The sequence below is a fragment of the Pristis pectinata genome, chromosome 16, assembly GCF_009764475.1.
Source record: "Pristis pectinata isolate sPriPec2 chromosome 16, sPriPec2.1.pri, whole genome shotgun sequence".
NCBI classification, from domain to species: Eukaryota; Metazoa; Chordata; class Chondrichthyes; order Rhinopristiformes; family Pristidae; genus Pristis; species Pristis pectinata.
Window position 1 is genome coordinate 11,890,644 of NC_067420.1, and position 26,838 is coordinate 11,917,481.

Genomic DNA, 26,838 nt, shown 5'->3' on the forward strand with positions numbered 1-26,838 from the left:
TGTAGAAACATTTTTATGATCTAGGGTTATATTTCTCTCTTCAAAGACCTCAGGGCTGATTTTTATTTTATCAGCACCTACAGTGTACTCTTTGCATGGAAACTGCTGTGAAGGTGGAATTTGCTGGCATGTTACCTGTTGAACCAATTGGAAATGATATATTCACAGAGAGACTGGAGTCAATAATTAAGGGAGTTACATTCTGCAACATGAGAACTGCATGAGAAGTGATAATTAAAATGGGAGTTGGGCAGTCTGAGGTATAAAAGACTAATAAATCAACTGGAACAAGGTGTCTGATCTTTTTATATATTGGTACATGCAGACTCCAGTCTGTGGTGCATTGATTGCAAACAATAATTATTACTGTAAGGCTGTCAGCTCCTTGAGGACTGCGTCAGATGATTAACTGCCTGCGGGGTAGTAACAATGTTTGTACAGATTTCCAGAGGTGTAAAGAATCGTTGAACAAATGGCACACGTTTTGTTTGAACTCTGTGCCTCACATTTATCAGTCTGAACACTCTGCAATGGACATTATTAGGGGTTAAAGACCTCCTGAGCACAGAGAATGGCAAAGAATCACAGCCATCAAACGTGACAAAGTCATTGACAACATCGAGACACTGCATTACTGTGTTGATACGTTGAGGTTAATAAGTTCACAATTAATTGCAATAAGGCTATGGGGCAGACTTGAACAGGAGAGTAACATAGAACAGTATAGCACAGGAACAGGCCCTTCGGCCCACAATTTCTGTGCTGAATACAGTGCCGAATTAAACTAACTCTCTTCTGCTTGTGCGTGATCCACACTCCTCCATCACCTGCATATTAAGTGTCTATCTAACAGCCTCTTAAACACCACCATCGTATCTGCCTCCACCACCACCACTGGCAGCCTGTTCCAGGCACCTACCCGTGTGTTAAAAATTTGCCCCGCACATCTCCTTTAAACTTTCGCCCTCTCGCCTTAAATGCATGTCCTCTATTACCTGACATTTCTGTGCTGGGAAAAAGGTTCTGTCTACCCTATGCCTCTAAAGTAAAAGGTAACTCCTGAAAAAACTTATATGAATTAGAAAACAATCCTTGCTACTGTCAAAGTGGAAGACAGAACAAAGTGGGGCTCCTGTCCCAAGCTGGTGACACTGGAAGTCTCATTCATTCCAACGAAGTGCAAGAGTTCATGCATCAGTCAGATGGATTTTGTTTGTCGGGGGAAATCATGCAATCGAGGCAATGTGGGATGGAAAAAGTCGATTATATAGGTGGAAATTTAACCAGTCAACATCCCATTTAGCAAAGTAACAGAACAGCAATATAATCATTTCAACCCAGTGCCAGGGGTTGTGAGGAGTTATAAGTTTGTAAGCCCAGTGGAGGTCAGGAGAAATGATTGGCAATTACATAGAAAATCTCTATGTTGTTCCAACTTTGGCATGCTCTTGAAATGCATTATGCAAGATAGGTTTTGGTTAACTGATGAGCACATCCAGTCAATGCCACTAAACACACTATATCCAACATTTGAATGGACATGCATGATGGCTACGTTGATGGAAATGATCTCTACAAATAAAAAATTTTGATTTAATGCAGAATATGCAGGAGCAATGATGGGATTTCCAACACCAAGTCCAGGTCACATGAACACTATTGGCTGGTCTGGTGGAAAGTTCTGCTATCATTGCAATGGAAATTATTCAGTTTGTGTGTTAGCACATAACAGCAAGATGTTTAATTGCACAAAACAAAGGCGCATAATCTTTGTGCTCAGGGCTAAACACCATAAATGAAACCACAGTATCAATAGCATGGACATAATTAAAGTAGAAAACCACGAGAAGGGGAATTCCAGAATATTATGGAGATTAATGAGCGGTTAAATATGCCATTAGTAAGTAACTATTAATAATCAAGTAATGATTAACAATCAAGACATCAAACAAATATTGACAAAGCTACAGACTATGCTATCAAGGGAAGGGATACACATAAGCAGAAGCACATTAAAGTTGAAAGGTGCCATTGGCAAGAAGCACATTAAGGATGAAAACGTATTCTACTGAGACCCTGAGAATATATGGAGAAATGAAAGTTGCAGTAAAAGACAACAGGAATAAAAGGGGACCAAGCTTAAATATGCATCAAACCAAAAGTCAAGTCTATCCTAAGCAAAAAAAAGCAAAATGCTGGAGATCTGTGGAGAGAGAAACAGAGCTCATTGACCCTTCAGACTGAAAAAGTGAGAAACAAATGTATCCTAAGTTGCAGGAAAGAGGGAGGAATGGAAAACAAGGTTGTCCAGGTAACATTACTCTCAGTACTCAGTCAGCGAGGAAAAACAAACAATAGAACATGTTGGAACTGTGAAATTTAGAACAAAGTAATTGTAGGAAATCTGGAACAAGAGAGGATGCTGGAAATATCCAAGCAGATCAAATAGCATATGTGGAAAGAGAACAACCGAGTTAGGGTTACAGGTGGATAAACCCAAATTTATTGCTGGCTGATTTTGACACACACAGGAAAAGTTGGTTTTCATATATTGTTACATTCAATATTGAATCTGAAGATGAGGAGCTGTTCCACAAGCTTGTGAGTGGGCATCACTGGAAGTGTAGGAGGTCCAAAACAGGAGGTCGGAGTGGGAAAAAGTAGTTCTGGAGATGGCCTCTAAAAAGCCCTTGAATAAACTAGACACACTTAGTTGAAGCTCTTTGTGTCCCCCACATGCAACAGTGTGTATATTGTTTACATTGGCAATTCCATGCAGATGTGAACAATCTACATGAAAAAAAGAGGGAATGGCAAAAGCAGGGACAAAACACCAAAAATGGGCAAAACATGTGGAATGCTTGCAATTTCCAGTAACAGAATAATATATTTTTCATAGCACGTGTCTGAATAACAAGGTCTCAATCTATATTAAAATATTCCAAATGTAGTTCACAGATTATACAAGTATACCCCAAATGTTGCAGAAAATACTTATAATAAGTCATAACTTTACGTTAATGTAAAATCTGAATCTGCAGTACCTGTGCAAGCCACAGCTGCAAACACCCAACACTGTCCATAGCAAACTGGCTGACAGCCATTGTTGTTCCACTGACGGAGGATAGCAACACTTCCGTTCCATTTTCCTGGATATACTCCATCGGTATAAGGATCATCCCATTTGCCGAAAAGTATTCCATTGTCATCATTACAATTCACCTGTAAGGGTATCATAGTACTGGCATCCTTGCAAAGTCATAACATCAGCAAAGTTGACAAATACAACAAAAGGATCATTGAGTAAAACCTATTGGATATACTATAATCACTTTACAAACTGAATTATTGCAAGCAACTTCCATTTTCCAATTGTGTTGGGGGATTTCAGCCTTTTTGTAAAGAATTGTAAGAAATTTTTTAAAGATTTACAAGGGTGCTGCCTGGGATGCGGAGCATGCCTTATGAAAGCAGGTTGAGGGAATTCGGCCTTTTCTCCTTGGAGAGATGGAGGATGAGGGGGGACCTGATTGAGGTGTATAAGACGATGAGAGGTATTGATAGGGTAAGATAGTCAGAGGCTTTTCCCCGGGGCTGAAATGGTGGCCACAAGAGGACATATGTTTAAGGTGCTGGGGAGTAGATATAGAGGAGATGTCAAGGGTACTCAGAGAGTGGTGAGTGTGTGGAATGGGCTGCCGGAAACGGTGGTGGAGGCTGATACGATAGGGTCTTTCAAGAGACCGTTAGATCGGTATATGGAGCTGAGTAAAATAGAGGGCTATAGGTAAGCTTAGTAATTTCTAGGGTAGGGACATGTTTGGCACAGCTTTGTGGACCGAAGGGCCTGAATTGTGCTGTAATTGTTCTATGTTCTATTCTATGTTCCAATTACATGATTTTTATTCCACAGACAAGTGTTAGCTGGACAGTGTGGTTCAAGATGGCATCAGCTGTTTTAAATGATAAATAACTCCACAGTTGCAATTGACCAGATAAATCACAAACAATCTGGAAGGATTTATGGCCATAAGATCTTAAGAAATGAGGAGGCCTTAAACCTGTTCTTCTATTCAATAAGATCATAGTTGTTCTGGTCCTCAAGTGCACATCTTAGTCAATCCCTTTATTATTTGATTCCCTTGGTGTACAAAGATAGCTCAATCTCAATCCAGAATTTACTCAATGATAGTTCTCCTAAGATAGAGAGTTCGAAAGATTTCCAAAGTAATGAGTAAAGGAATGTGTTTTCATGTAAGGCAAATGCAATGTTAGCATTCATTTCGAGGGGACTGGAATATAAAAGCAAGGATGTAATGCTGAGGCAAATGTCACACCACATTTGGAGTATTGTGAGCAGTTTTGGGCCCCATATCGAAGGAAGGATGTACTGGTGTTGGAGAGGGTCCAGAGGAGGTTTATGAGAATGATCATGGGGATGAAAGGATTAACAAATGAGGAGCATTTGATGGCTCTGGGCCTGTACTCACTGGAGTTTAGAAGAATGTGGGAGGATCTCATTGAAACCTACCGAATATTGAAAGGCCTGGATAGAGTGGACATGGACAGGATGTTTCCAGTAGTGGGAGAGTCTAGGACCAGAGAGCACAGCCTCAGAATAGAAGGACATCCCTTTAGAACAGAGATGAAGAGGAATTTCTTTAGCCAGACGGTGGTGAATCTGTGGAACTCATTGCCACAGATGGCTGTGGAGGCCATGTCATTGGGTATATTTAAAGCCGAGGTTGATGGGTTCTTGATTAGTAAGGGTGTCAAAGGTTATGGGGAGAAGGCAGGAGAATGGGGTTGAGAGAGAAAAATAAATCAGCCATGATCAAATGGCAGATCAGACTCGATGGGGCAAATGGCCTAATTCTGCTCCTATGCCTTATGGTCCTCAGTGGCCATCTCCCCTAACCAAAGGCTATGTTCCCTTGCTCCAGAACCTTCAAGCTTGAGGAAACAGCCTCTCAGCATCTACAATCCTCAGACAATCCTCCTCAGAATCCTCAATGTCTCAATGAGATCATCTCTCATTCTTCCAAAACTCAATGATTTTACTCAGCAAGGTCAATCTAATGAAAAAAAGGTGCATTGACTTCACAGGAAATACATCCTTCCTTATGTACCAAAAGCTCAAAATTGCACATAGTCCTTAAAGTGTGGTCTCACCAAAGACCTGCACAATTTTGCCCAAGTTTCCTCACTTTTGCATTCTAATCTGTTTACAATAATGATCAACTTACCATTCACATTCCTAATTATTTGCTGTACCTGTATGTTAATATCATGAATCAGCACAGCAAGACCCTCGTAAATCTTTGGAAGTCTCTACCTCAGAGTGCTGTGAATGTTCGGTTGTTGAGTAAACTCCAATTAAGATTGACCTGCTTTGGAGTCAGTAGGGATGTTGCATTTCTTCAAGGATTTTTTGAGCAGACCCTTGAATCTTTTCCCCTGACTGCTTGGAAATCTCCTTCCTCACAGATCTTGAAATAGATCTTCTGTTTCAACCAGAAACATCCACTCACCTTGTCTGTCCTTTTGGACTCTGTGACTTCCGCACAACATGCTTCCTTGCTTCCCTTTGTATGATCAGCAAACACAGTACCTTATGCTCTCTCTTTTCTTTTAAGTCATTAATATAAATTGTAAATGGGTGTAGGTTCAGGACTGATCCCTGTGCCAATGTACGATTAACAGCCCAATATTCTTTCTGTTCTCTGCTTTAGGGTGAAAGGGGAAAGGTTTAGGGGGAACTTCTTCACTCAGAGTGGTGGGAGTGTGGAATGAGCTGCCACCTGATGTGGTAAATGCAGGCTCACTCATAAGTTTTAAGAATAAATTGGATAGATGCATGGATGAGAGAGGTTTTGAGCGTTATGGACTGGGTGCAGGTCAATGGGATTAGCAGAATAAAGATTCAGCACAGACTAGAAGGGCCGAATGGCCTGTTTTCTGTGCTGTAGTGTTCTATGGTTCTATGCTTTCTGACCTTTAATCAATTCATCCATACGGATGTGTTAGCCAGTCCTGTGAGCTCTCATGTTTTGAAACTATATGGCATATACAGTAAGTAGAAAATTTATGAGACAGCAGGAGGGAATTTAGCTCATTGTACCTGCACCAGTTGTAAAAGAGCCAGCCACCAAATCACCTTCCAGCACTTGGTCCATAACCCTCTAGGTCATGGTTCTTCAAGTACACAGCCATGTACTTAATAAATGTGGTGAGAATTTTAAAATATTTATAGTAAACTATACAAGACAGATAGGCTTTAGCATTATGCCAGTCACACTGGGATATCTAACACAGCCTCATTCATTTCAACGAGGAAATTGACTTTCATTAAAAAAGCAATTAAAGTTAATTGGTTTGATCTTTTCTCCTTTTTTTTATTAATATTAATGTTTTAATTAACTTACAATGTACATATGTTTAAGACTATTTTGTTTATTAAATATATCCTGATCCTCAAAGAAAGTCAATTGTGTACCCAGTGGAACTGCAGCATATAGAATCTTATGGGCTAAGAGTGAGATCCAAAAGGACACACTGGAATGTGTTGATCAATAATACATTAAAACATCACCAAGTGACCAGCTTAAAAGATTTTAACATTCTTGTTCTTACCATAGCGGACACAGTCCTACATATGTAAACAGGAGAAGATCTACGCATACAGTCCTTCGCTGGATTTTTAAGATGTTTGGGACTGTTGTCTAATAACTTAAGACAGATATCCAATATATCCTCTTCAAACTACAAAGAAACAGATTATTATTTGAATCAATTTTGTGGGATGGATTGCTTTCTCATCCAGTCTATTTCTATCACTTGTCAACCTCTGGAGACGGTAGATTACACTGGGTGAATACACAGTTACAGCAGCACCCACATTATATCAGTGAATATAAATATTGATATAAAGTTGCTGTTTATTTCTAGGGATCTACAATGTATGCAGAAAATGTCCTAACAGTCTACATTTTGTGGCTGTATTGATGCTGAGATTATCAGCACCCACTGTCACTCACTTTGGCATTTCCGTACATGTGTGCTTTATCACAGAAATCCCAAAGTTGCTGCCACTAATTCAATCAACCTCCCAGGTCTATGTTGTATTCAAGACTTCTTCATCAAAATCAAAGGGAATTAGCTGGAAATGGGAAGAACTTCAAATAAAGACATACTAAAAGACTATAAAATACCCTTAAAAATATTGCGCTTTGTTGCCTGCGATCTAAGTAGATTTAAAAGGCTTAGAAAATTCTCTGATCCATCAAAGTCAATATGTCTGCAGATTATAATTTGTGTAACTACTTCAAAATCAACATTAAGTAATAATATTTATTAACTTTATTTTTTGATAATTTTTCTGTGAAATTCAGATTCTCTTATTCATACATTCGGATCCTTATTTAGCACTCTGTAAACTGTTTAAAGCATTAGCTAGAAGCTGAGCTTTATGCTTTTATAAGGTGAAATGGGAGTGGCTGCTCAGCTTGCTAAATGACATCACTTCCCTAGAAGTGGCACCTGATGTTGGAGAAGGGAAACTGTATAGCAAATAGTTCTCGAAACCTTTCTCTATGGTCACAAGCTCAAATTTTTGAGAAGTCTCCATAATGGAGGAAGTTGTGTAGTCAAACAAAAGGAAGGGGAGAGCAGCAGCTTCCATCACACCCAACAAGAGTTGATGAGAGAAAGTGCAGGATCTTGGCAGTCTGTTAATGGAAGGAGGAACCACCATCTTCCTAGCAATGAATTGCCCAACAATGATTTCCACTCACTACACCCAGCCAGGGTGCACTGCATCACTCACTCCAGCCTGCCCAACAGCAGTCCTCACAGGCAGCCTCTGCACACCAAGATTTAGGTGATTCATTGCTACAAGAGTGCCAGTGGTGGGGTAGGGGTTGGACCAGGTTCCCCGCACCCAGGTTCTGGCACACTGACAGGGAGAGCTGGGGTTCACATCAAGTTCCCAGCACAGCAGTGCACGGCAACACACCTCTATATATGTAATTCTATACTGGCCCCTTTTACCACTGATTCCATTAGCGCTCTTGTTCCTGAGAACAGTGCTGAACACCAAACAAGATTAGTTTGTGCTTTTGTTACCTCAAAAAAATCTGTGTAAGATTGTTGGCAACTGGCTTTGTGGGTTAGAAAAGATGAATCATTTATTGGAATGGGCATTGAAATCTAACACCACCAGCATTACTAGCAGTGTTTAGCATAAAACGCTTGCTTCATTCCAAGAAAGATGCATGATGCATGATCAAATTGGGTGTAAAGGAACAGGAACAGTCTTGCCCTGAAGAATAACGTTGGAATTCATGGTTTTCAGGAATTGGTGTAGTGAAGTTGGGTTTGCAAAGAAGGTGCAACAGAATGTTTGCCCAGCTTTACAGCACCTGTCCATAGTTCCAAGGCAGGCTTTGGATATAATCAGCGCAGCCGGTAAAGATAATTCCGTGCTCATTCAGCACATACTCCTTTAGCTGTTCATCATCTTTCAGAAAGACTTCATCCTCTAAAACGAGAAAAAAAACACACTGCAATAGCTGCATCAAAGTGATTTGTAGTCTTGCATAATTTCTTTGATACCAGAGAGCTCAACACCTACTTCATTCATTACCATCTTAAGCAGCCACATTGTGTGCATTGAAATATCTTTCCTGCACATTTAGATGCTAAATAATTTCTTAATGGAGATAGAGGATCAGTGAAAGTACTTGTTTTTTTCTTTATGGTTGGGTTGGTAGAAAAACTAACATGTATGCTGCTCCAGGGAGTTAAAACCTCAAGGCAATTAACAAATTGAATGTGTGGAATTTCCTCACAATTTCACCATCACCAGGGGCACTTGCGTGTCTTGAAACCCCATATAATCAAATGCATAAAACATTTCACATTTAGAAGTCTCAAGTTTCCCTGATGTGATTTCTGTACCAGTTACACGAGCAATGACATTCATCTATGATGCTCCCAAAACAACTACCTCTTCCTACTGCAATGCTGAACTGGGACCTTTGTAAGTAAATCCCAAATATAGCTTTTGCCTTTATCCCCCTGGTTACTGAACCCCAACATCCCAAGTGCAGGGGCCTGACCTTCCAGTCCTCCAAACCCCTGATCCACCTAACACCCAAGGCACTTCTGATCCTGCTAACCACCCAAACCCACAACCCACCAATGATCTTGATGGAAACCTTGATATCCAACACTCACCACATCTGATTGCCACTCTGCTGATTTACATCCACCCTTTCCACAATCCTTAGTGGTAATACTCTGCTGCGAACATTCTCCCTATGCCCCAGATCTCCAGGACACCAACCATTCCCCACCAATCCCACCCTCATCTCCTGACCACATCGCAGGCATCTATCATTGCTTCACCCACCATCCGAAGTCAGCACTGGCCAGATTCTTGCCTGTCCCTAAGCCTTAAACAGAGCACTAACACTCATCACTCATTCCTTCGGATCTCAGCCTGCGCCCCGATAAATACTGGCCCTGCTGACTCCCAAATCCTCCCTCGTTCCTGCTAACAGAACTCCATTCACTAAAACACGCAGTGCCCATTCATTCCCACCCAAGGCCTTGAGCCAGTTCAGCACTCCTAAATGATTGTACTAAAATTTCAGGACAATAGTGTACTAATGGCACCTGGCCTGATTAATCTGCAGGTTAGCCAGGGAAGAGTCAGTTACTAGAGAGTACCCCTGTGGCTGTACCCCTTGACAATAAGTACTCCTGCTTGAGTACTGTTGGGGGAGACAGCCTACCTGGGGGAAGCAACAGTGGCAGTGTCTCTGGCACAAATCCCGGCCCTGTGGCTCTGGGTAGGGAAGGAGTGAGGAGGGCACTAGTGATAGGGGACTCTATAGTTAGGTGGGCAGACAAGCGATTCTGTGGACGCAGGAAAGAAACAAGGAAGGTAGTTTGCCTCCCAGGTGCCAGGGTCTGGGATGTTTCAGATCGCGTCCAAGATATCCTGAAGGGGGAGGGAGAACAGCCAGAGGTTGTGGTACATATTGGTACCAACGACATAGGTAGGGAAAGGAATGAGGTCCTGAAAAGAGACTGTAGAGAATTAGGAAGGAAGTTGAGAAGCAGGACCTCAAGTGTAGTAATTTCCGGATTACTGCCTGTGCTAAGTGACAGTGGGTATAAGAACAGAATGAGGAGGAGGTTAAATGCGTGGTTGAGGGATTGGAGTAAGGAGCAGGGATTCAGTTTTATGGATCATTGGGGCCTCTTTTGGGGCAGGTATGACCTGTTCAAAGAGGACGGGTTGCACTTGAATCCCAGGGGGACCAACATACCGGCGGGGAGGTTTGCTAAGGGGGGGTGGGATCCGTACTGGAGAGACTGGGGAAGAGGTGTTTGGCTCTCAAATAGGAGTAAGTACCATAGGCAGGTGATAGAGAAGGGACGTGTTCAGACAGGTTTGAGATGTGTCTATTTTAACATAAGGAGTATTGTGAACAAGGCGGATGAGCTTAGAGCTTGGATCGATACTTGGAGATATGATGTGGTGGCCATTACGGAGACTTGGACGGCTCGGGGGCTGGAATGGTTGATTCAAGTGCCGGGTTTTAGATGTTTCAGGAAGGACAGGGAGGGAGGCAAGAGAGGTGGGGGAGTGGCACTGTTGATCAGAGATAGTGTCACAGCTGCGGAAAAGGTGGACGTTCTGGAGGGATTGTCTACAGAGTCTCTGTGGGTGGAGGTTAGGAACAGGAAGGGGTCAATAACTTTACTGGGTGTTTTTTATAGGACGCCCAATAGTGACAGGGTTATTGAGGAGCAGATGGGGAAGCAGATCCTAGAAAGGTGTGAGAATAACAGAGTTGTTGTGATGGGGGATTTTAATTTCCTAGGCATCGATTGGCATCTCCAGACAGTGAGGGGTTTAGGTGGGGTGGAGTTTGTTAGGTGTGTTCAGGAAGGGTTCTTGACACAGTATGTAGATAGACCTACAAGAGGAGAGGCTGTGCTTGATTTGATATTGGCTAATGAACCTGGTCAGGTGTCAGATCTCTCAGTGGGTGAACATTTTGGTGATAGTGATCATAATTCTATCTCCTTTACATTAGCACTGGAGATAGGAACAGACAGACTAGAAAGGCGTTTACTTGGAGTAAAGGGAATTATGAGGCTCTTAGGCAGGAAATTGAAAGATTAAATTGGGAACAGATGTTCTCAGGGAAAAGTACGGAAGAAGTGTGGCAAATATTCAGGGGGTATGTGTGTGGAGTTCTGCATAGACGTGTTCCGATGAGACAGGGGAGTCACAAGAGCATACAGAAACCATGGTGTACGAAGGCTATAATAAATCTAGTCAAAAGGAAAAGAAAAGCATACAAAAGGTACAGAGAGCTGGGTAATGTTAGAGATCTGGAAGAGTACAAGGCTAAAAGGAAGGAACTTAAGAAAGAGATTAGGAGAGCCAGAAGGAGACATGAGAAGGTCTTGGCGGGCAGGATTAAGGAAAACCCCAAGGCGTTCTACAAGTATGTGAAGAGTAAGAGGACGAGATGCAAAAGGATAAGGCCTATCAAGTGCAGCAGTGGGAAAGTGTGTATGGATCCGGAAGAAATAGCAGAGGAACTTAATGAATACTTTACGTCAGTATTCACCACGGTAAAAGATCTGGGGGATTGTAGTGGGGACTTGCAGTGGCCTGAAAAGCTTGAGTATGTAGATATTAGAAAAGAAGTGGTGCTGAAACTTTTGGAAATCATCAAGTTAGATAAGTCGCCAGGACTGGATGAGATGTACCCCAGGTTGCTGTGGAAGGTGAGGGAGGAGATTGCGGAGCCTCTGACGATGATCTTTGCATCATCAGTGGAGACGGGAGAGGTTCCGTAACATTGGAGGGTTGCAGATGTTGTTCCCTTGTTCAAGAAGGGGAGTAGGGATAGCCCAGGGAATTATAAACCGGTGAGTCTTACCTCAGTGGTTGGTAAGCTGATGGAGAAGATCCTGAGAGGCAGGATTTATGAACATTTGGAGAGGTATAATATGATTAGGAATAGTCAGCATGGCTTTGTCAAGGGCAGGTCCTGCCTTACGAGCCTGATTGACTTCTTTGAGGATGTCACTGAACACATCGATGAAGGGAGAGCAGTAGATGTAGGGTATATGGATTTCAGCAAGGCGTTTGATAAGGAACCCCATGCAAGGCTTACGGAGAAGGTGAGGAGACATGGGATCCAAGGGGACATTGCAGTGTGGATCCAGAACTGGCTGGCCCACAGAAGGCAAAGAGTGGTTGTTGAAGGGTCGTATTCTAAGTGGAGGTCAGTGACCAGTGGTGTACCTCAGGGATCTGTACTGGGTCCCTTGCTCTTTGTGATTATTATAAACGACTTGGATGAGGAAGAGGAGGGGTGGGTTAGTAAGTTTGCAGGTGACATGAAGGTTGGGAGAGTTGTGGATAGTTTGGAGGGCTGTCAGAGGTTACAGAGGGACATAGGTAGGATGCAAAGTTGGGCTGAGAAGTGGCAGAAGCAGTTCAACCCTGATAAGTGTGAAGTGGTTCATTTTGGTAGGTCAAATATGTTGGCAGAATATAGTATTAATGGAAGGACTCTTGGCAGTGTGGAGGATCAGAGGGATCTTGGGGTCCGAGTCCATAGGACGCTCAAAGCGGCTGCGCAGGTTGACACTGTGGTTAAGAAGGCAAATGGTGTATTGTCCTTCATCAATCGGGGAATTGAATTTAGGAGCCGAGAGGTATTGTTGCAGCTATATAGGTCCCTGGTCAGACCCCACTTGGAGTATTGTGCTCAGTTCTGGTCGCCTCACTACAGGAAAGACGTGGAAGCCATAGAGAGGATACAGAAGAGATTTACAAGGATGCTGCCTGGAATGCGGAGCATGCCTTATGAAAGCAGGCTGGGGGAACTCGGCCTTTTCTCCTTGGAGAGACGGAGGATGAAGGGGGACCTGATAGAGGTGTATAAGATGATGAGAGGTATTGATCGGGTAGATAGTCATTTTCCCCCAGGGCTGAAATGGTGGCCACAAGAGGACATAGGTTTAAGGTGCTGGGGAGTAGGTATGGAGGAGATGTCAAGGGTAAGTTTTTTTACTCAGAAAGTGGTGAGTGCGTGGAATGGGCTGCCGGCAACGGTGGTGGAGGCAGATACGATACAGTCTTTCAAGAGACTGTTAGATAGGTACATGGAGCTGAACAAAATAGAGGGCTACGGGTAAGCCTAGTAATTTCTAGGGTAGGGACATGTTCAACACAGCTTTGTGGGCCGAAGGGCCTCAATTGTGCTGTAGTTTTTTCTATGTTTCTATGGTTTTTTTTCTAACTTCAGAGGACAATGTGAGTTGTAGAGTCACACAGCACAGAACTGGGTCCTTCAGTCCACAACGTCCACACCGGCCTTTTTACCCAACCTGCGCTAATTCTTCAGAATTTCCAGTCTATCTGCTCTGCAAAGCACAAGTCAAGAGTGTGATGGAGTACTCTCCACTTGCCTGGATGAATTCATCTCCAACAAAACAAGAAGCTTAACACCATTAGGGCAAAGCAGCCCACTTGATTGGCATCCCCTCCACCACTATAAACATTCATTCCCTCCACCACCAAGTTTACCATCATCAAAATGCACTGCAATTTCTTGCATAGGCTACTCCAACAGCACCTCCAAAACCCACAATCTCTGCCACCAAGAAAGACAAGGTGAGCACTTGCATTGGAACACCACCACCTGCTAGTTCCCCTCCAAGTCTCACACTATCGTGAATTGGAAATATATCGTCATTTGTTCATCATCGCTGAATCTCAATGCACCTCCACAGCACCCTTAGCCAGACAATTATTTTATGAGAACTCTGACTTTCATGTTAATTCCCCACAAAACTCCCTACACAGTAAAGATTATCAATAGTAATAACCCTCCTTGGCCCAGATATTGAACAATTTAAACTCTGGCCATTCATTCTTTTAGCTATCGAATTGCTCTTAGAGATTTTTAAAATATCTTTTTTTTTTAATTTGTTTTTCATTTCCCTGATCTTTCCCCCAAATCTAGTAGTACTTTTTTATTTGTTCACTTGTTGGGATCTGGGTGCTTGTGGCAAATTTATGCCCATCTCCCACTGGCATTCAGAAGGTGGTTGTGAGCCACCTTCATCAACTGGTGCAGCCCTTCTGGTGAGGGTATTCCTACAGTGCTGCTAGGGAGCACTGTATCCAGGATTGTGACCCAGAAACAATGAAGGAGCAGCGGTATATTTCCAAGTCAGGTGGTGTGCAGTTTGGTGGGGAGCATGCAGGTGATAAGTTACTGAAATGATGCAAGTTAACATAACCCAAGGGTGAGGATAATGAAAAGTTGATCCAATGATCTTTTAGCATAAAAAGGCCTGGTAAGGAAGTTAAGAAAAATCCAGACAATCAATTGCCTTGTGACCAAACAACAGCTGTAACTTGACTGAAAACACAATAATGCTGGAGGAACTCAGCCAGCCAGGCAGCATCCGCGGAGAAAAGCAGGCAGTCAACGTTTCGGGTCAGGACCCTTCTTCAGGACTGCTTGCTTTCCTCCATGGATGCTGCCTGCCCTGCTGAGTTCCTGCGGCATCATTGTGTTTTTCATCTAGATTCCAGCATCTGCAGTCCTTTGTTTCTCTAACAACTGTAACTTGTGGTCTCCCACACTTGTTTTTTATATATCATGTGTGTACCATTTCCTCTTATATAATCAAGAACTCTAACTCTGAATGCAGTATGTTAACCCAGGCCCAGAACCACAGCCTCAATCTCATCAGCATGGGACTTCCTAGCAGAATGGTGGGTTCTGGTAATATACCCGGCAATACCAGGGAGCCAGCCTCAAAAGTGTTTAAACTGCTTGCCACACCCCACAAGTGAGCCTGGAGTAAGTAGATTTGAAGCAAGTGAGGTTTGGCTTTGAGATTTTTTACAACTTTAACATCCCGACCAATTGAAACAAATCTCTTTTGGGGGGTTAATATTAGCCACAATTGCTCCAAGGTAGTCTTTTTAGAAGTATTAATCCACATGTGCATTATGATAGAATGGACAGGTTTGTAACAAAATCTGTCACTGGAGACAGCAACATCACTGAGCAGTTATGCCACGATGAGCAGCCAATTACAGGATACCATTGTGTCACATGGACATGTGAAATTTAGATAACAATATCCTCAGAAATCAATCTCATTTTTAAATTTGTTTAGATTTGGGTGTGTAATTTTGGTTTCAAACATAAAGCATTTCTGAACTCATAATCTAATCCCACAGACTCTATCCTTAGGCTCACAATAAATGCAACTGCTCCTACATGATACCTTGAGAATATTTTTATGTTTGAATATAGTATATGCTGAAGGAAATAGCATTTAGCTCATGTTTCCTTTTTGGATATGTCACAAAATTTAACTGCAATCTTACAGGTTTTGATGGCTTTACAGGAGAAGGGAATCCTACCTTAAAGTAAATGTTTCATTTGGTGCTTAGTTCTATTCCACTACCCAGAGCAAACCTTGTAATCTAGTATTGAACTAAGTAGTACCTGAGCACCATGGGTTGAAAAGCAATATAAACTCCCCTAGCTGATAGCTCTCAGTCTGGCTTGAAGATAGCTTCTGCAGAATTAAGATGTGATGACCAATCTTAGCATTCGGCGACGAAGATACTTCCAGAGACAATTTCCCTCTGGAGAAGGATTCAGTGACTGCACTCCATCGCTTTTCATTTATGGAGTCTGTCAGTGGAAACAGTACCTTAGTTCCAGAGGTCTCTGAAGGTTCTGGACCTAAAGTGGAAGGAATAAAAATAAATTAATTTGTCAGTAGATCAAATATAATAGGAGAGATAGGTGGCTAAGTTACTAGACTACTAGCCAGAGTTGTGGACCTTTGATCCAGAGACATGAGGTTTGAATCCTATCATTGCGACTGTGGCAATTTAAATTCAAGCAATTAAATAAAATTTGGAATTTAAGTGAAGAGTTATTCTCAATAAGGGCAGCCATGAAGCTATCAAATTGTTGTCAAAACCCATTTGTTCTTTAAAGTTCTTCAGGGACAGAAATCTGCCTCTCTCTCCTGGTCTGGTCCACGTGTCTCAAGACCCAACAATGTGCTGGACTGCCGTTTCAATATTTAAACAATAAATGCCTGCAATGCCAATGATGCCCACATCCCAAGAATAAATAAACATATTGATTCAATTAATATTAGTAACCTACTCCCAAAATACCCGATTCACTCAATTACAAATTGTATTTTTTGTGGAATCCTACTTTTGACCTTCAGCTTTTAGGAATAGCTGTCCTGCACACTCACCCTTTGATCTCTCATGCAGCCAACTAACTATCCATTCTGCTGCTACTGCTCCAAATCCACACATTTTGAACTGTTCATCAATCCTCTCTGTGGCACTTTATCAAAGACTTTTTGGAAATCTAGATAATTTACATCAATTCTATTAACCTTTTCTACTCTCTGTTATTTGTTCCAAAAATTCAATCAAGGAAGGCTTTTCTGCTATTTATTGTTATCATTTTAGATTATAAACACTATTCTACTTTTACATTAGCGCATGTTTTTTAACTGCCGAATTTAAGCAGACTTATCTACAATTTCCAGGACAGACTGAATCTACTGCGGACCCTCAGTACTACTAACATTAACTCCTCTTGTTAATGCTTGGATCTAGAATTTGTGCATAGAACATAGAAAAACTACAGCACAATTCAGGCCCTTCAGCCCACAAAGCTGTGCCGAACATGTCCCTACCCTAGAAATTACTAGGCTTACCCATAGCCCTCGATTTTTCTCAGCTCCATGTACTTATCTAACAGTCTCTTGAAAGACCCTATCGTATCCGCCTCCACCATCGTTTCCGGCAGCCCATTCCACGCACTCACCACTCTCTGAGTAAAAAAACTTACCCCTGACATCTCCTCTATACCTACTCCCCAGCACCTTAAACCTATGTCCTCTTGTGGCCACCAATTCAGCCCTAGGGAAAAGCCTCTGACTATCTACACAATCAATACCTCTCATCATCTTATACACCTCAATCAGGTCCCCCCTCATCCTCCGTCGCTCCAAGGAGAAAAGGCCGAGTTCCCTCAACCGGCTTCTACATTCTTCTTTACTAGCATTTTAAAGGATTCAGTTGATTAATTCTCTACTAGTTAAGGAACTGAATCATGGTTAGTCTGATTGAAAAATGATCATAGGCTGCATTTCCCTTTATAGCAATGAAATATGATGGCAATGGAAAATGGTGGCAAAGTTACAACCTCACTGGCCAATCTGCTTTACTCACTCAACACCCTGGTTGTCCATTCTTTGCTGTTCTTCACTTCTGACATATACAACTAGCAGTAAAGGACAGGAAGGCATGGTCTAATTCCTGATCCATTCCCTCCTGCCTACCACTTTTTATGCTGCCCTGTAGAATCAAAGCCTGGCAGTCAGCCATGGGTTAGCAATGGGTAGTTGTCAAGATCAACCAATAGAATGTGAAGACATAAAAACCCTCTCAGAAATACTAGAGAAGCAAACATCCAAGCCAAACAAGAAATTAGTATTAGTAAAGAAATATTACTAGAGAACTTAATGAAAATTGATAAATCCCAAGGACCTGTCAATATAAATCTCAGATGTTTAAAAGAATTGGCAATGATGACAATAGATGCTCTGGTTATCATCCAAGTGTGAAGTGAGGTACCAGTGTATGTAGTATATCTTCATATCAGAATGCTACCTTATATGAATAACATGCAAGTGGCTAACCACACAGTCCATAAACCTTTTATTTGTAACACTGGTTAAAATAAAATCAATGAGACTGCCAATAATTTCACACAAGTTTTAGGCTTTTTACTCTTCTCCTTCCGAGAACTGATGCCACCATTTTCAGCCATTGGCAGTATTTTTTGTCTGATACATTCATGAATATTCAAATCTTAGAAAAAGGATCAGCCATTTTATTCTTTCAATATTAATCTTTCAAATTCTACATGCAAGACATTGACAGTTTAAGTAAACCAATCCAAGGGAGTATATAATAACAGTTATAACACATTATTAAATCAGGAAAAAGGTAAATAATAAGAGCAACATCAAAAAAATCTATTTTGTTAAAATTAATAGTTTCTGTTAAATTTCCCTGATTCAGTCCTTATCAATTACCTGTCTGAGCAACAAGTTTGAATTCTGTCACTCTCTGGATCATACTGATTTTTATTAAAAATGGATCGTGATGTGGAAAGACTGGCCTCGCCGGATTATCAGTCGTTTGGTACTGATCTCCGCGGTCCTGTGCTCTTGGTTGTTCTTCTCGTAGTGAAAGTCAACATGACTCACGACACATCCAAGACCATAGACAGCTTAAGGAAAGAAAAAAATGTATTAGGCTTTGAGTGCTTGAAGCTTTGAGATGAACAAGAGCAAATGGTCAAAGTTAACAGGCCGCTGAGTGCTGCATAGCTAGCGTTGGTCTGTATTGCCCTGGATTACCATCACTGCTGTTTTGGATCTGATCTCTTGGTGTCTATCATGGCAAATTAACTATATAGTATAAAAATCTGGTAGCTAATTGTGCAGCACAATTCCATAAATTTCATCATAATCAAGTCTTATTTCTAGTTATATTAAGATAGCAGACAGAGGAATTTCATATAAACAAGTCAAGTATTTGTGCACCAATATAATCAATTTAATTCTGTAAAAACAAGGGGTTTGACAGCATTTTAATTCTAGATAAATGATGTGCTATCCACAACAAAATTGTGTCTTAATATCAGTGAGAATTCCAAAACTTTGGACAAATAATATGCATTGCACCTTAATATGGCTTTCTGATTTAGTTTTAAAATAAGAATGTGAACTTTACATTAACATGAGTATTAAAAAAATACAGATCATCTCCAACAGAAATCGACAGCAGTTGTTTAAAGAACTTATTTCTTCCAACAAGTGGGCCAAATCTCAAATAACATGAGTCAGAGTACAGGAAGGAGATAGAGAGCCTAGTGGCATGGTGTCATGACAACAATCTTTCCCTGAATGTCAGCAAAACAAAAGAACTGGTCAATTGATTTCCGGAAGGGAGGTGGTGCACATGCTTTCTGTTTATATCAACAGTACTGAGGTCAAGAGGGTTGAGAGCTTTAAGTTCCTAGGAGTGAACATCACCAATAGCCTGTCCTGGTCCAACCATGCCGATGCCATGGCTGAGAAAGTACACCAGCACCTCTACTTCCCTCAGGAGGTTAAAGAAATTTGGCATGTCCCCTTTGACCCTCACCAATTTTTATAGATGCACCATAGAAAACATTCTATCCGGATGCATCACAGCTTGTTATGGCAACTGCCTCTGCCTGAGGTAGCAAGAAACAGGAGAAGAGTTGTGGACACTGCTCAGCACATCATGGAAACCAGCCTCCCCTCCATGGATTTTGTCTACATCTCTCACTGCCTCAGTAAAGCAGGCCAACATAATCAAGATCCTACCCACCCCAGACATTCTCTCTTCACCTCCCTCCCATTGCGAAAGAGATTCAAAAGCCTGAAAGCACATCCACTGGGCTCAAGGACAGCTTCTATCCTACTGTTATAAGTCCATTGAATGGACCCCAGTACAAATAAGATGGACTCTTGAACTCACAATCTACCTTGTAATGGCTTTGCACCTTATTTTCTGCCTGCACTGCACTTTCTCTGTAACTGTAAGACTTTATTCTGCATTCTGTTGTTTTCCCTTGTACTACCTTAATGCACTGTTGTAATGAAATGATCTATATGGATGGCATGCAAAACAAAGTTTTTCACTGTACCTCTGTACATGTGACAATAATAAACCAACTTACCAAAATAAATACATTTTAAGTTCGCAAGGGCCTGAGTTACAGGGTTGGGGCAGGCTAGGACTTGTAATGTAGGAGATTGAGGGGTAACCTTATAGACATGTATAAATCATAAGGGGCATAGATAGGGTGAATACCACACAGTCTTTTTTCCAAGAAAAGAGACCCAAAAACTAAAGGGCATAGGTTTAAGATGAGAAATATTTAAGAGACATGAGGGGCACTTCTTAATGCAGAGGGTGGTATGTACATGGAACAAGCTGCCAGAGAAAGTAGTTGAGGTGAATACAATAAAGACATTTAAAAGACATTTGAATGTGGATAGGAAAGGTTTAGAGAGATATGGGCTACATGTGGGGCAAATAGGACTAGTTTAAGTGGGCACCTTAGATGGCATGGACAAGTTGGGACTGAAGGCTGTTTCTGTCGAGTTATTTCCATTAATTGGGAAGGACTGGGAATGGATCAATTCCTTTCAAAAGGCAATAACAACATTGTTGGAGGAAGTGGAAACAGTGCCCATACAGAAAGCAGGTTAATTATGAGTGCAAGTATGGGATGTAAGATGAATCAGGAATAAGGATGAGAAGGAATCAAAGGATCCGTTGATGGTTAGGGAACGGAAGCTGAGGGCTGAGGGGAAGGTGAGTAGAAAAACTGTAAGAACAGAAATGTTGAGAATATGGTTGGGTGAAAGACCAAAAATAAAGTAATTTCAATCATGCTGGCAATCACAATATCAGTACACTGCAATCACATGTAGATGTTACACTAACGATCCTGGTTGCTCTGTAAAACACTCCTGCCAGAGATGGAGAGCACCATTCTTGTGACAGAAAAGAGACTTATGAAAGTCTTCAAAGCAAAAATGTTCTGACTGAGCTAAATATGCACACAGTCTCCGGAAGCTTCAGTGGTCAGAGCAAAGTCATAAACCACGACTTACAGAAACATAAGAAACAAAAGCCAATGTAGCTTATTTGGCCCTTCATACGTGCATTGCCGTTCAATATGATCAGCGCTGATCTCTTTTCTGCAGCCACCACTCTTCTGACCCTTTGTAACATTTCCAGATTTTGTAATCATCTCTGAAGTGTGTGCAAATTACCAGGGTTACTCAAATAAATGGATAGTTCATTGAGGTTACTTGCAGCACTCCAGTCACTTGCTGACAAACTGTTGTCTTGTGAACTGACTGCTACCTTGCAGAGGCTGAATGGCAGTTCTCTAACACCTCCTCATACCCACCACTGAACATCAGGCCATGTCTCCCAGACAGACATTGACCTCATTTCCTCTTAAGTTTGTTCCTCCACAACCTCCAGCCTGAACAGCACTCACCCCCACCTCTTAAGACCACTCTACCTCCTCCAAACAATCCACAAGCAGCTCTGTCCTGGCAGTCAGATTGTTTCAGCTCGTCCCACCGATCTTACTTCTTCCCCGTCCAGTCTCTTCCCACTTACATCTGTGGCACCTCTGACAACCTCCAACACTTCAATAATTTCCAGCTTCCTGGTACCAACCACCTCATTTTCACCATGAAAATCCAATTCCCCCACATCTCCATCCCACACCAGGACAGCACTAAGAGCCCTTTGCTTCTACCTTGAAGAAAGTCCCCCACCACAAACCCTCCTTGGCCTTGCTGAATTTGTTTTCACATTAAACAACTTCCTTTAACTTCACTCACTTCCTCCAGATCAAAGTTGTCGTGATAGGAACCAATACGGGTCCAAGCTATGGCTATCCTTGTGGGATATGTGAAACAGTCCTTGCTTTAATCCTAATTGGACATCTTTCCTCACTTTTTTTTAATTTTATTTACAGCGTGGTAACAGGCCCTTCCGGCCCAACGAGTTCATGCAGCCCATTTTAAACCCAATTAACCTACCTGTATGTCTTTGCAATGTGGGAGGGAACCGGAGCACCCGGAGGAAACCCACGCAGACACGAGAGAATGTACAAACTCCTTACAGACAGCGACGGGAATCGAACCCCGATCGCTGGTGCTGTAATAGCATTGCGCTAACCGCTACACTACCGTGCCACCCCTCTTGTTCCATTACATTCATGACTGCACTGGTGTTACTTCCTGTTCTTGTACATCTTTGCTGCTAATTACCACCTTGCTCTCACTCACCTGGCCCATCTTTGACTCTTCCTTTTGCTTTCCTGACTTCTCTATCTCCACCTCAGTGGATAGTTTAGAGATCAATATCCATTATAAGCCAACAGACCTCCCACAGCAATCTTGACTACACCTCTTCCCACCCTGTGAGAACTCTGTTCTATTCTCATTTCTCCAGTTCCAATGTCCATTCCATACCAGTGTTTCTGAGAGGTCTTCCTTTTCCCTCAGTTGTAGACTTCCTTCCACCAGGGTCAACAACTGCACCTGTTTTATTTCTGGTACTTCTGCTCTTACTCCTTCTTCCATCCAGAACAAGGATAGTATCCCCCTTGACCACACCATCCATCCCAGCAGCTTCCACATCCCATAGATAATGCTCTGTAATTTAATGTAATGGCACCTGATGATTTTCCTCTCCTTTCAGCATTTTAAAGAGGCTATTCGCTCCACGATTTACTGATTCACCCTTTCATCTCTACCCACACCCCACCACCCCTTCTCACTGCACCTTCCCATGCAACCACAGGAGACACAACACCTGCCTTTTTACTTCCTCCTTTCCTGCTGTCCAGGGATCCAACTCTGGGGATGAAATTTACCCAATTCGCTGTCATACTAACTTCAATGGAACAAAATATTACAACTGGCAACAATATTCTTACATTCCCTAATCACCAAAGCTGAACTTTTCCCCTTCTGCAACTGTTGGAGCCAACGTACTTTCTTTCTCAGTTAACAGAGACACAGCCAAATTCAAAATGTCAACAGTTCAAGCAAATCATCTAAATGCTTCCGATACATAAGTTTCAAAGTCTGCTCCAACAGCTTGTAGAATCACTTCTGCTAAAACATATACACCAATGGAAGCCTCTCCTTGAAGTTTATGTGCAAAGAAACTAAACAAATAAAAAAAACAGATATTTAATGGGTTTATTAGAATGTAGATATCTTCATAACAACATTTATGCAACCCTTTCTCAGATTGAAATATTCATTAGTCTTAGAAAAGAACAAACTAGACACCTCATCACTTGAATTTTGATCTTAAGCTATTTTTTTTACTGCAAAATGCATTTATTTTAGTTCTCTAAGTACAGAAGACCAAACCAACTACCAGGCAAAGCTGACCTGCAACAAACCAGTATCCACCACTTTCCCTTTGCTTGTTGTAAGATATTCAAATCTGATTAACTTTCAGTAAGTAAAAATGAAAGCAAATGAAAACAAAGCAAATACTCCAAGATTTTCACTCACTGCTTGTCATGTTGTATCAAGCTGGACGCTTTCTTTCTTTCCCTCTCAAACACACATGCACCCACAGCTTGAGGTAAAATGATAGCGTATCTTTGAAATGGAATATCTGACACGTGATAAAAATTTGCATATAAATTTGCTTTATTTAAATTGCCTCACACACCATGTACCCATATTCAAATCATTAAAGGTATGCTGTCTTTTTAAATAACTGGGAAACGTTCATTCACAAAGTAAATGAAATTATTTGTGTCAAACCATCATTGCAGTTTTTCACAAATTATCATAATGATGATAAATAACAGTTACATTCTAATCAAAGATTTGCTTGATATTTTCAACAAAGACAATGTTCCTTTAATTACAAAACATTTCTTACCAATATGTGACCTACTTTAAGAGACAGAGTACACCATGTAACGTAAAACACTAAAAGAGTTTTTAAACTTGGTTAGGCTGTCGTGCAGCTTGAATTAACACCAGCAGATGGTTAACTCCAGGTTTCATTTTGATTTGATTTGAAACAGTTTTAAACTGATCTCTCGGCCAGCGAGGCAAGATTAACCAAAGCGACACTGAACCCCTGTAACCACCTCTGAAACTATGTTGTATGCTTTAATCATCTAAGCAGAAAATAAACTCCAACAGAATACAAACAGGAAATATATGAATTTGCCTCATGAAGTTGTACTTTTTCATACATTTCCATGTATTTTATCCATTTCCTTTTGACATAGATGGAGGTCCTTTGGTCCATCAGGTATATGCTGGCTCTCAGGGTACTCCCCCACATTTCCCTGTAACCCCATCTCTCATACCTGCCCATTAATGCTCCCCACTCATCACTCCCCCAATTCTTGTCAGCCCCCTACACTAGGTACAATTAGCGTCACATCCAGCACGTCTTTTGGATGTGGGAGGAAACTGGAGCATTTGGAAGGAAACCGGAGCATTTGGAAGGAAACCCACAGTGTCACAGGAAGAACATGCAAACTCCATGCAGAGGTCAGGATCAACCTGGATCACCTGCAGTGCCACTGTGCTGCCAATCTTTTTGGGATAATATTTCCATTGAAATTACAGACAAAGGAATATCAAGCACGTTCATTTGAGCAGTAGGTATGAAATGGGTGTTCAAGCACACCAGTTACTTCTGAACAGTTCTGATACTTGAATGAAATTTGTCATGAAAACAAAACAAACAATCTTATGTGCACTTTCAACTACTTCTCCAAAGTCAGTGAACTGGATTGTGTTAAACAGTCTGAATAGTTTTAAGGAATTACTCAAACCTATACCCAAGCTGAACTGCATGACTGCCTTGACCAAGGAAACCGTGGAAATTACAGATTTACCACACCCTCTTCAGATGAACTTCTAGAATTAAACTCACCTGCCATCACAAAGCCTTTGACTGGAGCTCTGGAGAATTTATACTTCACCCTTCAGCAGACTTTCTACTCAAACACATTGGAGGAGATCGTAGTCTCTCACAATGCCAGGAGAAAGTTTGGAATAGAAATTCAAACACTGGTAACTTGCCAGCAACTTGTTGAGACTGCACCTTGTTTTGGTCTGAAGTTGGTCTATCAACATCCATGTAACATGATCTCGAGAAAAGGGCTTGACATCAGGATTTTTAAATGAGACTCCTTTCATCATATTTTGGCAACAATTGCAAACTATAGCCTCTTGTATGGGTCTCCAGGGAACTGAGGTCAGTTGTCAGGGAAACAGAGACCAGATTGTGAGATACCGTATGGAGATAATTGAAGAAAAATAATTAAGTCTGTAAGGACTTTCACAGCTACTGAATCCTGCAAGGCGCAGGCATATTTTTTTAAAAGATGAACACCCCCATTGGTTTGCTGACAAAGCAAATAAACAAATAACTATTTATGTCTGAACACCTGAGGAGCTGTATTTCAAGACAAAGGACATGAGTGAGTCGAATGCTTACTGGCAACTGTTTTGGAACAGTCTTAATGTTTGAATAAAGTTAGTCATGCTCTTCAGCTACTGTTCCCCTGGATAAGGGCCTTGCCATTGTATTAAGTAGAATTAATAGTTAGGGGGCTTTGGCCTGGATCAATGCAAAGCTACACGAGTCGACCATGCCACCAGGGAGACACGAGACGCTGGAGGAACTTAACAGGTCAGGCAGCACCAATGGAGGGATTTCCCTCCATAGATGCTGCCTGACCTGCCGAGTTCCTCCAGCATCTTGTGTGTTGCTCCAGATTCCAGCATCTGCAGTCTCTTGTGTCTCCATACCACCAGGGAGTCCCTGCAAAAACCACACCCACTTATACCAGAGCTTCTTGGGTTTAGGTACTGAACACCGTGATTATCCCCATATCAACAATGATTCAGAATTCACAGCTGATTTGGAGACACAAGAGATTCTGCAGATGCTGGAATCTGGAGCAACACACACAAAATCCTGGAGGAACTCAGCAGGTCAGGCAGCATCTATGGAGAGAAATAAACAGTTGACGTTTTGGGTGGAGACCCTTCAATGGGACTGATGTCCCGACTCCTGATGAAGGGTCTCCACCCAAAACGTCAACTGTTTATTTCCCTCCATAGATGCTGCCTGACTTGCTGAATTCCTCCAGCATTTTGTGTGTTGTCACAGCTGATTTCTCAGTTCCCTCTGGGAAATAGTTTGGTGAGAGTGGAAACCTGTTTACATGATCTCAGTTGTTCACATACAGAGCAGCAGGTGACTGGTGTCATGGTTGCTTTAGGTTGAACTCCACACAAGGAAGACCTTGAAGCAGCAAGATATTGCGGATGAAGCTGCAGTTAGGCTGCATTAAACAAAGAAAAAGAGCAATCAAGATTCCAGGGAACATTCTCTGCTTGACAGAATGTGTAGGCGCAACGTCAGTATCTTCGATATCTTAAAAGACCAGTATTTCCTCAGAGTCATGCATGATCTTCACAAAACAACTACAGACTCATAGAAAGAGACTTCCTGTATACTGCATGGCTGTGAAAGGCACCAATCCCATTTATATTGCCTCTGGTTCCAGAAATTTGTACATTAGGTGCAGCCAGATACAAGACAGGGCAAGATACTGACTGTTTTCCACGACTGGGAGTTGCATCATTTCAGCCTCTGTGATGCAAACAACAAAAATAAGGCAGCTGCCAGGTTTTCATATCTAATAGGCTTCTAGAACAACAGTGCGTTGTACAATCAGTTGAGTACACATAACTACATGAACAACCCCAGCTGAACAGGAAAATTCAACTGCAAAGGGTTTCCTTCATTCAACATCTGACTTGTATCCACAGAAAAGTTTTATGTAGAATTACATGGGAACTGTCTTGATGCTTTCAGCCCAAATTCACTGGACAAACCAACCAATCTCTCCCAGGCTAAAATCCCCAGTATTGATGCCCTGGTTACAATCAGCTACATTGGACAGGACCTGCTATTCGAATACCCACTACCAGATTTGTGAACAGTTTGTTCCACAATCTGTAATGAGATTACCAGGCGGATAGAAGACGTGCTCAACTCCACCCTGAAGAAATGAAATATCCCCACTGACTCCT

General features: G+C 41.7%; 1 protein-coding gene across 2 annotated transcripts in view; it reads right to left on the reverse strand.

Annotated features, from left to right (window-relative positions):
* LOC127578890 (protein-glutamine gamma-glutamyltransferase 2-like) overlaps positions 1 to 25,292 on the reverse strand; it is a 43,915-nt gene extending 18,623 nt beyond the window's left edge. Inside the window, exons 1-6 of one of the 2 annotated variants that reach the window (XM_052031436.1) lie at positions 23,272 to 23,377; positions 18,208 to 18,404; positions 15,573 to 15,815; positions 8,421 to 8,539; positions 6,634 to 6,762; positions 3,045 to 3,222 (exon numbers count right to left, since the gene is read on the reverse strand). In XM_052031436.1, the coding sequence (XP_051887396.1) occupies positions 3,045 to 3,222; positions 6,634 to 6,762; positions 8,421 to 8,539; positions 15,573 to 15,815; positions 18,208 to 18,250 (712 nt within the window). In that variant the 5' untranslated portion in view covers positions 18,251 to 18,404; positions 23,272 to 23,377. Of the gene's footprint in view, positions 1 to 3,044; positions 3,223 to 6,633; positions 6,763 to 8,420; positions 8,540 to 15,572; positions 15,816 to 18,207; positions 18,405 to 23,271; positions 23,378 to 24,664 lie in introns of those variants that run through there. The other variant, XM_052031435.1, reaches the window with a different exon arrangement.
* Between the last annotated feature and the right edge of the window lie 1,546 nt (positions 25,293 to 26,838).